Consider the following 12,655-nt stretch of genomic DNA (forward strand, 5'->3'; position numbering starts at 1 on the left):
TACAATATGGCAAACAGGTTTATTCTAAATGTTGTATGAACTACATATAGCGTTTGTCCACAGTTGTAAAATAGAAAGACAGCTTAAAATCACTAATTTATAGATAAAGACAAAAAACAAAAAAATTCTAAATGTTAACAAGTCAAGGATATATAATATTACCTTTCATGTAGTGTGTAATAAAGAGATAGGCTACTCACCGCAGAGCCATGGGTGGAGTTAAAATTCCAGCTTCCCATCTTTGAATGTAACTTGGACATAATGAGTGGAGCTAGAAGGTCCAACCACACCCTGACCCTATAACTCTATTCCATAAAATCAAATCAACAGCCTGCTGACCCTGATTGTGTTCAGGCACAAATATGGGGATGGCTACTAAAATTCTGCTGCCATAAAGGTTCCCAAGAGCACAGTCACCTCTATAATTTGCATAAGACTCTTATACTGTGAGAAACAAGATTATCTGGTCTGATGAACCTCAGTTGCTAGCTAGAAGAATCCAGGCACTGCTCATCACCTGCCCACCAATATCATCCAACTTGACAAAGCTTGAGAGGCACACAAAAACTATATTGTCGCTTCATAGAATGATTGTAGAATCACTGTAGTGAGATGGGCTTTGTAACGACGTCTTTAGTGACTTTTGGGTCCTGAGAGAGGAAATGACATTGGTGTCAAAGGAGGCCTTTCTAAGCCATCGGATTTCAGCAAAAATCTTCATTTGTGTTCCGAAGATGAACAGAGGTTTTACGGGTGTCGAACAACATGAGGGTAAGTAATTAATGACAGAATTTTCATTTTTGGGTGAACTAACCCTTTAAAATTAGGCAAATACAACCTCAGATGAACAGCAACAAAAACTCGGACAAAATGGAAAAGCCAGGGGTAGCAGTCAAGTGCTGCTAATCAAATGTCTTTGATTAGTTGATCATCGGCAAGCGTGACCACCTCTATAAAAAGCAGTCTGGCAGTTTGCTAGTCTGGAGCCTTTAGGTGTGTGTTAAAACAATGCCAAGAAGGAAAGACATCAGCATTTATTTTAGAGAAGCAACTGTTACTGCCATCAATTTGGGAATGGCTATATTACAAACAAATTGAAGCCCATCATTTCACAGTGAGGAAGATTATTCACAAGAGCAAGACATTTAAGACAGTTGCAGATCTTCCCACGAGTGGACGTCCAAGCAATTTCACCCCGAGGTCAAACCGTGCAATGCTCAGAGAAATTGCAAAGCACCTAAGAACTAGACTTCTGGAACAATGTTCTCTTTGGACAGACGAGACCAAAGTGAAGACGTTTAGACATAATGCACAGCGCCATGTTAGATGAAAACTAAACACAGCATATCAGCACAAATGATCCAAATATCACTTTATGACAATGATCCCAAGCACTCCAGCAAATCTACAACAGAATGACTGAAAAAGAAAAGAATAAAGGTGTTGCACTGGCCCAAAGTCCAGACCTTGACCAGACTGCATAAACATATGCCTGCAAACCTCAATGAACTGAAGCAATGTTGTAAAGAAGAGCAGGCCAAAAGTCATCCAGAATGATGCGAGAGACTGATAATGTCATACAGAAAACTATTCCTTTAACTTATTGCTGCTAAAAATGCTATATGATATTGAATAGCATGTACTTTGTTTGTCATCTATGACTTTTCCATTTTGGCCATATATATATATATATATATATATATATATATATATATATATATATATATATATATATATATATATATATATATATATATATATATATTTATATATAGGCTATATATTATAGGACATATATTATAGGCTATAATTGATAAGAAATGCTGTAAAGTCATGCAAAATCTTAACTCTCTTAAACCATTTTTTTTCAAGTATTTTAGCATTCTAAATTTGGTCTGTATATTACTAAAGTGGTGTGTGTGGATTGTCTTGTTCACTAGATGGCAGCACGCTACATGCATATCTTGATTTACAAGTTTACAAGCAGTCTCCACTTTCAGACTATCAAAGATCAGTGGGTCTACAGAATACAGAACTGGAGAGCAGGGCAGTCATTAAACCTCAAGAGTGGTTGATGATGATGATGATTGATATTTTTTTTTTAACAAATGCTCATTTTGTAACAATGTGCATAATACTGTCTACTTCCACTGAGTTTAAAAATAATCACTTGTGATTCTAAAAAGTGTCTTAAAAACTATAGGGAATTGAGACATTAGAGAATTTGTGAAGGTAAAGTGTAGCTTGCTTTGGACCACCCCTCCGAATTCACCGGGTTACAGGGGGCGTGGCTGCAGTCAGAGCGAAAGGTGTTGAGTGGGCGTGGCCATTCAGGTTATTTGCTCAGACATTGAGAGAGAGAGAGAGAGAGAGAGAGAGAGAGAGAGAGAGAGAGAGAGAGAGAGAGAGAGAGACTGTTCACCGCGGTCCATCCAATGGTGAGGAGCTGACTGAGTCGCTATGGTGACGAGATTGTTTCGACGGAGGCTGTGATGGGTTGACAGGTGCGTGACAGATCTGTACAAGCATGTACGCCAAAGGCAAGAACAGCGTGCCATCGGACAGTCAAGCCCGAGAAAAGTAAGTTATATTGATCAGCCTAGGCGGTGGGGGAGGAATTATCGCGATCACATCTGCAGTTGCACACACACACACACATTTGAGACATGTAAGACAGCAGCTGGTGCATGAACGCTTTGCTCCTCAAGTTACGCGCTTTCTGCATTATGAGAAAATATTTTTAGATCACTTAGTGAGTCCTGTCATGTAGTACTATCTTTTATTGTTATCAAGAATAATTTAGTTTCGTTCTTGAGCAGTCAAAGGCAAAATCTTACAGCACGTAATTAACTTGTAGGCTACTCAGATTTGCTTCTTGCTTCACTCAGTGTTTTATGTATTTTGAGTGACGTTTTTGAGTGACTGTCCATGTAAACGTTTCTTGGCTGCTTTCGCGTGTTTTAGACATTTTGACTGATCGTAAACAAAACAGGTTTGGTTGTGTTACGTTGTGAGGTGCTGTGCAAGAAGATGCGTTTTCCCTAACCATAATGCTCAAATCATTATTCTCACAGCAGTTGGTTTTAGGCTGAAATGTATTTTAATTTCTACAGGAAATTGTTTGTTATCGGTGGTTTAACCATTTAATTTGGTTTCGCCATCTGTTTTAAGGTTTCCTCTTTTTTGCTGTTCACTTCAGTAGTCCAGTTGTGTGATATTTTTTAAACATACAATTTTTAAAAGTTGTAAGCATGTAGAAGTAAACATCATTTCAGTTATGTCCCATACGGAAATGAAATATATGTACATATATGTCCCTATATCCGAGTAGTGATGTCATATATGTTTCATATAAGGCAATACATTATTAGCGCATATATACATTCTCATGATATATGAAGATATAGGTTTATACCATGTATGAAATACCCATAGAATAATTATTATATATACATATATTAAACTTATTTATATGATGATTTTTTATATGGTACTGTATGTTAATGCCATATATGTAAACAATATATGTCGAATTTATATATGTAACTTTATTTAAACATAATATATGCAAACATTCAGTATGCTGGTATAGGATTTTATATGGATTTATATAGTGGTGTTTGAATCCTGGCATTTCATAATTTGGTTTTGGTTCAGGCTTCGGACATTAAAAGCTCCATGTGTTTTTCTCCCCATTGTAAGTGTACAGTTTGAGCATTCGCTTGGTCTCGTGTGAGCATCTAGTTTTGCTTGGACAGTATACACTCTTTTGTCCATGTGTTTAGGGTTGTTTGTTTAACATGCGGCTTGTGCTCATGGCGTGTACTTTCATGTTTTGTTCTGTGTAGCATGTAACGGTTACTCTGGTACATGGGTGACATTTTTCATCCTGTCCTCTAGAGGGCAACAGAGGGAGGAAGTGGTTTTAAGGTTACGAGTAGCATAGAGGAGAGGCATGGCAGTGGAGCATGGGTGAAAATGCCTGGAATCACATTGTGTTTGAGAGTTAAGTGAATTGTACATTCTAATGCTTTACAATCTTGTTCAAATGCACATTTGTATGTACCCATAAAAATGTTAATTCATAGAGTTTGGAAGTTTGCAGAGAAGCTTGCAGAGGACTCTGTTATGGGGCTTGAGTCCACTGATACCTACTTCTTACCTGTGTTGGATTGTGCCAGTGCCTAATCTAGTATTTAGGATTGTATATCTTCATTGCCTGCTGGGACTGGGCCTTCTACAACACTCATATAAGAGACTTGCATTGCAGACTGTATATCCTTTTCCCTCTACGGCATTTTGAATTGTTTGGTACTGTTTTTTGTTTGTGTATCACTAGTATTTTGGGTTTGGAATTGATTTACTGTTTATTTGTTTACTTATAGTGTTGAGCTTTGATATTCACAATGCTGTCTTAGATTTCTGTCCATGTGCTAATTGTTACTATATTATCTCATTCAGTGGTTAAATAGATACAATTTATTTTCACTCCCTCATTGAGAATCTTACAGTTAGTTTGAACACAAACTATTGGCAAAAGTGAATTCCCGTTTCTAATTGTATAAAAAACTAAGGCGAGCCAGTTACAAGCATAAAAGGGGTTTGATTGTTTTGATTGTTTATTTTTGAAGTCTAATAAAAAGCCCATTAACCTCTGCACCCTTGAGTCCTTCATCTCTTGCCTCACCTGACAATAAGTAACATTATAAATATTTTATATTTTAAATGTCATTTGTTTTATACATAGTATAGATTTTAAGACTCTACGACATTTGACAGTGATAATGATTTGTCACATATATAATTTAAACATATATAATATGTGGACTTAAGATATATGTCAATATATGGAATTTCTGATGCTGTGCATATATGTGCATTTATGTTTTTACTCTATATGAGCATATTAGGATATTTCATATATGAGACCTATGTGTCAATATATGTATTATACATATATTAACATATATAATATATGGGATACATTTATATGTCAATATATGGAATTGTTCCAATTTCTAATATGTTTCATATATGTTTTTACTTTATATATCACATATATCGCATATATTGATATTTCATATATAGACATATATTACATTTCCGTATGGGGTAGCTACATTCACTGAAAAAGGAAATACATAAGTATTAGAAACACACACACACATATATATACATATATATATATATATATATATATATATATATATATATATATATATATATATATATATATGGACCACAGCCAGTCCTGACACCACAGTTCTAAACTAAATTCATAGTCAAAGACAACACTAAAGGTGTTAGATAATGTGCTGAAGTTGATGTTGGGTGTTGTCAATCCCTTAGCAAGTCAGCAGCATCTTAAGCTTGGAATAAACTGGCTCTAATTGCATTTAAATTACTCAGTGAGTGCTGTTTGATTGTTGTTTCTCTGCTGTGAGGTTAGACCGAGGGCCACGCTTATCTCTAAACTTTCATATTAGTTTATCATTTAACCCAAGAAAGTTGAACAAAATGACCGGATTAAAGTTCAATTTATAGAGGGTATGCTCGTGACGTCACCGTCAGCGGGAGTGACTACAGTTACGCCCACTGAGTGGCAAAAAGACCGTGGCAGCATTGGTTTCAGCGTGAATCAGGGACGTCTCTAGGATTTTCATTTTAGGGGAGCTTAGCCCCCAGTGAATGTAGCCTATGAAAAAATGGTAACACTTTAATTTAGGGTCTAAATTGAGCTATTAAGTAGTAGCTTACAAACATGCATACCCATATGATATTGGCTGTTTATTATTACTTATAAAGCAAATATTAACACCTTACTGCATGGCCATAGTGTATATGCATTAATTGTACCCAGTAATGTAGGCAGGTTTATAATCACGAGATCCCAAATGCTAGGGGTGTTCGAGGGCATGATCCCCCGAGAAAATTTTGATTCACTCGGCAGTGCATTATTTGTCTCTTATCTCCACATCTCTCTTTTCCTGTTTTTATCTTGAACCGTCTCTTCCCCTCATGATGCTGAGCTTTGACTGATTTAGTTTTTTCCATTATCGTCAGTGAATAAAGTAAACAAAGGGTTTACATATTAACATACTGATATTTATATGTTTTATGAATAATTTTCTTAGACATGTTAATTTGATGTTTATTAAATGCTTAAGTTTCTTAAATTAATTCACAATAAAACACATTCATTACTAATCTTATGCCAAATACAGACTGAAAAAAGCTAGGGGGGAGGGGGGTCAATTTGAAGGTTACAAATATAATGATACTCATTTCATTATCTTATGCCTAATCTAAGGAAAATGGCTTTGTTAATAGTTCTTGTTCGTTAATTAGGCCTACATTATGAATCACATATAGGCATATTATCAGTTGAAGGTGCCTTAGAATGATTTGAAACAATGTTAAATTGTTCTCTGATATCTACATAGAGGGTTTTTGGCTTATAGGGCAAAAATTGACCAGATATACAGTTTTACATTTACAACCCTATAAATTGTCCTTAGGATGTAATGCTCTGTTTTTGTCTTATTTGGAAGGGTCATGAATATTAATGTTCAGCTCTGCTTTAATTGGCTTATTTCAGCAGCTCACTGCAGTTAAGCTCGTGAGTCCTGACAGAACACAGACCGACTAAATGACACTTTAAGCAGAACATCTCAAATGGAGATTGATAAAATGCAGCCTACTTGTTTATTGGTGTTTTCAGATCATCCGCGCGCGAGAGAGAGAGCTCACGTGCTTCCGGTTGCCAGATTTCAGTAATTTAATCCCCCAAACAGAGATTTTCTGTGGAAAAAAAACCCTGTACTATCTGGTGTTTTACCTTAACAACCTCTCTCACGGGTGGATGATCTAAAAACACCAATAAACAAGTAGGCTGCATTTCAGCATTTCTCCATATGAGATGTTCTGCTTAAAGTGTCATTCAGTATACATTTTAGACTTGTCTTTTTTCGTCAAATATATTGCATGTTTATATAACGTTAGTCACAATGTAGGCTAACGGTACGCAGTGACTGTGATATACTGATGTATGTGTGGTGTACTGAAATAAAAACATCATAGGCCTACTTCAGTTCTCAAAAATATAAATATATAACTTATATTTTTACAAAATGAATAGCCTAGTCAAATGACTGTAGTTTTAACTTATATGGTGGAAAAGGTGACGTTTGATAGAAGGATCGAGTAAACTATCTGTAAGCAACGTATCTACGGTTGTATTTTGTAATACTAAATAATATTAACCTTTGTCATTAGACACACAATTTATTTTTGTATGGTACTTGGTGTTTCCTGTTGTTACTGTACTAGCATCTTGCATCTTCTAGACAATGCGGTCTCTCTAAGAAACTTTCAATTTAATCAGAAATTGTTTAAACAGCTAGTCAATAAGTGGATAAATCACTACTTACTGCTTGCAGGAATACAGTTGCCCTTTTCTTCAGTTTAAGACGCTGAGCGAAGCTTGCTTGAAATGGGCCGAACAAACGAACGATTTTTAAATAAATTGTTGTGGTATCGGATTATAATAAACATCAACCATGACTGTTGACATAAAGTCCTCACGTCTCCTGCACAGCCTGAACATGACATGTGTCATGAGAGCCGTTTTTGCTATCCTCCAGTATCGTTTGATGATTTGGCTTTGTCAGTTCTGCTTGACAATGAACATGTTTGGAAAGATGCAAATGTTGGGAGCGTGCATGATCCCCAACGCTTGCGTCACGGTTGGGTTTATGTTGAGAAGCACTTTTTTTCCGTGGTGTTTTTCATTCACGAGATTTACATAAGAAGTAGGAGGCAATGGTGTCTGAGACTCACAGTATGGAATGTGCATGTTCTGAACTCTTATTATTTCACTATATAATTTGATTTTTCATTCTAGGGCACTAGGGCTGCACAGAAAAAAAAATTGAAAAAAAAAAACATTGGAAAAAAATTACATTGCGATATTTTTTCCCCCAACAATATATATTGCGATATTGAGAGCCATCAATCCAGGCTAAAGTCAATAATTACCATTCCATGATATTAATAATTTCAGTAATAAGCAAGCTTCATTTCAAGTGACAAAAAGAAATGTTGGAAAGTATGTGTAAACATTTAACTAAACCTCCAGTAGGTGGCAGCAGGTGACCGTCTTAATGAGTGAGTCACTGAGTCGTTCATTCAAACGATTCATTCAAACACTCAATAGTTCACGCTTGTTGCTGTGAGTGAGACGCTTTATCGTTCTGCTGTGAACGATTTTCACAGTTGAAATAGAACAAGAACACTAAATATTGCATCTAAAATGTAAGTGACTAAGTGAATGTTAAATTAGTTGTTTATGGAACTGTCAAATGAAATCAGTGTCATTTTCAGTCGTGATGGTATTCAGAAAACGCTCAAGTGTTGTAATTTCTCCTCGAGAGGCTGCACGAGCGTCAACAGTGCCTTATTATGTCAGTTCATTATTATCCACTATCGATCGCCACTTACACTAAATTAATGTAAAAACATTCTTGCATTTTGGTGATTCGCTAGTTATTTTTTGTTATTGCCGTTTTAATCAGGCTTTTGTCTGTCAGGCAAGTACAATTCTCTTTGTCCCTTCAAAACATCCACTTGTCCCGGACAAGCCTTAATGTCGAGCCCTCCTTTGTATTTGTCGTGAAGAGCTTTGAGGTGCCGTTTGTGATCAGACAAATTGGTGGTGTTTTCATGTTTTTTGGCCACAAGACACTCCATGCAAAGTACCTCTTTTTGTTCAACATCCTCCTTGTAGCCGAAATAGTCATAAAAAGATGATTTCTGGTAGGCTACAAACCTTTTTGTTTTGTTTTGTTTTTTTGCGGCGGATCCTCTGCGTCGCGCATTTTAGGAACGTGCATGTCACTCCAGCAACAAACTCGTGTTTACTGTGTGCTACTGTTCTCCTAATACACCATGGGCTATACCCTTCACATCGCATGTGCCGGCGATGGGACTATCGCTCACGCGCACATCGCGATGTCAATGTTAAAACAGAATATCGTTCAGCCCTATAGGTACCTTTAAAATGGCGAAATTAGACAAAAGTTTATTCATTTGCCTGAATATTTTTGTCTTTTCTTTAACATGAGTTAAACTGACTTAAAGCAGCAGCTGTCAAACATGATTGTTTAGTTCAGCTGCTTACATTTATCTTACTTGATAATATACACACACGTGCTTCTGACGTGCGCTCTGCTCAGCGCCTCTGCGGATTGAAGAAGTCAACACACAGACTAAAAGACGGGACAAAGCCGAAGCCTCCCACCAGTTTTATATGTTTTAAAGGTTAATCACATTTTTTAGGGGGGCTGAGGCATCAGTTTAGGGGGGCTGAAGCACCCCTAAAAAGGGCCTAGCGACGCCACTGGTGTGAATGCTGCAAAAAACACACAAAACACAACAAAAGCGAGAAAGAACTTTGAGATTTACTGTAAATAGATTTGACAAGAAAACCTATATTTTTACAGACTGCCGAAAGCTACAGAAAAGAGAAGCATTGGATCTCTGAAATTCACAGAAACTAACTGGACCTCAGGCAGCGAAACATAGATTAGCAGTTTATGATTTTGTGTCAATATGTTGAATTTCGGGGTAAAATCATTCCCTGTATACGAGTCCATGCTTTAGCTTAAACTGGTAATCGTTTGTTTAACTCGCATTTTCGCAGTTTCTCCTATTAAATCCAGCATGTTCCAGTGGGAAAGTAACATCAATGCATACCCTCTATAGCAGAGGCATCCAATCCTGCTTCTGTTGGGCCACTGTCCTGCAGAGTTCAGCTCTAACCCCAATTAAACACACCTGGACCAGTTAATTAACATCTTACGCATACTAGAAACTTCCAGTTGTGTTGAGGCAAGCTAGAGCTAAATTCTGCAGGACAGTGGCCCTCCAGGACTGATTTTGGACACCCCTAGTGAATGCAGACCTATACTGCCCTACAAAGGCAAAAGACCTTAACTCACCAGAGTGTGAAACTGAGAAAAATGACTTTAAAGTTTTTTTGTTGTCCAGCCAATTGTATGACAGGTAGAACACTGAAAATCTGCCAAGTAGTTGTCATAATTAATATATTTATCTACATTAATTTTTTTTTAGCTCAAACTTGACCTTTGACCCTTATTCGGAAGTTACTGTATTCTGCCTTTGCATTATCTGCAAAACAATAATGGGTCATACAAAGGCAAAATACCTTAACTTCTAATTTATTGATAATTTTGACTTTATCACTCTATACAAATATGTATATGATAACAATGATAGCCTTAAAATAACATTTAGTGAGTTCTGTCTAGTAAGGCTTAATATTACATCAATAGAATATTACAAAATAAAAAAATAATGAGAAGGCTACAACTGTACTGGATCATTTTAAAACTTTATCATTGTACTTAATTTAAGTAAAATAACACTTTAAGAGGTTCATAAAGTAACCTTCCACAAATATTTCTTACATTTAAAAGGTTTGATTTGGCTATGCCAGTAATATGTAGACGTCCTTTCTCAAATACCATTCGCCCTTTTCTGACAAAACGTATTGGAATATGCTTATATCTGATGACATTGTGTGTATGTTTTCCAGAATTAATGAAAAAACTCTGTATTAATACATCATAGAAAAGATGGTGTCTTTTCATCTGTAACACTTTACAATAAAGTTTGTTAGTTAACATTAGTTAACAATAATAATGAACTGCGTTTATACAGCATTTATTAATCTTTATTAATGTTAATTTCAACATTTACTAATACTTTAATAAAATATTGTTAACATTAGTTAATGCACTGTGAACTAACATGAACTAACTATGAACAGCTTTAATATTATTAACTTACGTTAACAAAGATTAACAAATACAGTAACAAATATATTGCTCATGGTTAGATCATGTTAGTTAATACATTAATGAACCTTATTGTAAAGTGTTACCAAAACAATTTGTACCCCCTGTTCATTGTCTTATTTTTAGTAACATTAAATACTGGTGCAAAAATGTTAGTTTGACTCATACAACATTAATTATTCAAAATAATTTATATGGAATAATTCTCAATATTTTTTTAAAGCTATGATATGTTAAACGACAAAAGGGGTATTTTACAACAAATGCACCACGAGTTTTACCAGTTTTAAGTAAACGCAACCTTTATTCACATCTGTGTTGTTTTATCGACAGCAGCAGTGAGTGACCCATGCTAGCAGTTTGTGTCTTTTAGCTCATACAGTAGCTTTAGCGGCAGACTGTGTTTTAGGTCCCGCTGTCGGAATCCCCCACAGTCACACTTTTACACCGTTTAGCTGTCAGCATTTTAACTGTTTAATCGGGACAATTTCATAGTGGTCAACCTCCGGACAACTTTGCACTTTGATAGATTAGACTAGCCCGCCGGCACATGATGGATTTAAACAATGGATTTGTCTTCTCAGTGGATGTTGTTTTCCATGGATTTTGACCATGTTTAAAAAAACAAAGGTAAGCTGCGATCTAAGTTATATCTGCTAGGGTTGGTCTGTGCGTAATGTTTTCTCCTCGCCAGAGGTGTGTCGTGAGGCGTGCCCAACCCACTCGCGTTGTTTATGGTTGTGGCAAAAGTGCTTCAATTACATTTAGGCATAACACCGTAACTTCAGCGCGGCAAAAATCTTAACTTTGGTAAAACAAAGGCAGAGTGCCTTAACTCAAGCGTAACTGAATTCCAGCGTTCTAAAGTGCAGCGGAACCAAGCCAAAAGACTCTAACTGATGTTAAGGTTTTCTGCCTTTGATTTCCCTCTGTTTTTGGAAGTTATGGCAAAAACAACATCCTATTTTTAGCAGAAAAGAACAAAATTGACTCAAGATATTTTTCCACATGATAAACCTGATGTCCATTGTTCCAAAAATGGCAATAACTCATTTTTGACCAAAATTGAAGTTAAGGTCTTTTGCCTTTGCACGGCAGTATACTGAATAGCATATCTTAACTCAAAGGGTTAGTTCACCCTAAAGTGAAAATTCTGTCATCATTTACTCACCCTTAAGTTGTTCCAAACCTGTATGAGTTCCTTTCTTTTGCTGAACACAAAATAAGTTATTTTATTTTAAAGATTGTGCTGAATTCTGTGACCCATCAAATGATATGACACTATAAGAACTGTATTGCGCTAATCTGACCTACTCCTAATCCCAATCCCAATCCTAACCCTATCGTCATTACAGCGCCGAAACTAGGGTCACATAATTCATCACTACACCAGTAACCAAACAGTTTTGGGGCACCATTGATTTGACCATTGACCATTGTATTTTGTTTCTATATGTTGTGAAAGTCAGTAGTGCCCCAAAACATTCTTCCAAATATCTTCTTTTGTGTTCAGCAGAAGAAATTCATACAGGTTTGGAACAATAAATGATGACACAATTTTTAATTTTGGGTAAACTATCCTTTTAACTAAGAAATTGCTCTGATTTTAGACAGCTGTAAAGACCAGCAAATATTGAAGATCGCCCTGCAGTTAATGGTTTTGTAGGCCTTTGTCAGTTTGAGGAGTCACATTTCTTCAGCCTTCACTATCAGGAAGGTGATTAAAACTAAACTACCCTACTAGATAGCCACTGCAGTTAGACTTTCTCAATAAACTC

The 12,655-nt window shown here is 36.2% G+C and overlaps 1 protein-coding gene across 2 annotated transcripts in view; it reads left to right on the top strand.

The window, feature by feature from the left end:
- Positions 1 to 2,390: 2,390 nt before the first annotated feature.
- Positions 2,391 to 12,655, top strand: part of ssbp2a (single stranded DNA binding protein 2a) — a 68,310-nt gene continuing 58,045 nt past the window's right edge. Inside the window, exon 1 of one of the 2 annotated variants that reach the window (XM_067440067.1) lies at positions 2,391 to 2,580. In XM_067440067.1, the coding sequence (XP_067296168.1) occupies positions 2,528 to 2,580 (53 nt within the window). In that variant the 5' untranslated portion in view covers positions 2,391 to 2,527. The remainder of the gene's footprint in view (positions 2,581 to 12,655) is intronic. The other variant, XM_067440066.1, reaches the window with a different exon arrangement.

Source organism: Pseudorasbora parva, chromosome 3 (genome assembly GCF_024679245.1).
Source record: "Pseudorasbora parva isolate DD20220531a chromosome 3, ASM2467924v1, whole genome shotgun sequence".
NCBI classification, from domain to species: domain Eukaryota; kingdom Metazoa; phylum Chordata; class Actinopteri; order Cypriniformes; family Gobionidae; genus Pseudorasbora; species Pseudorasbora parva.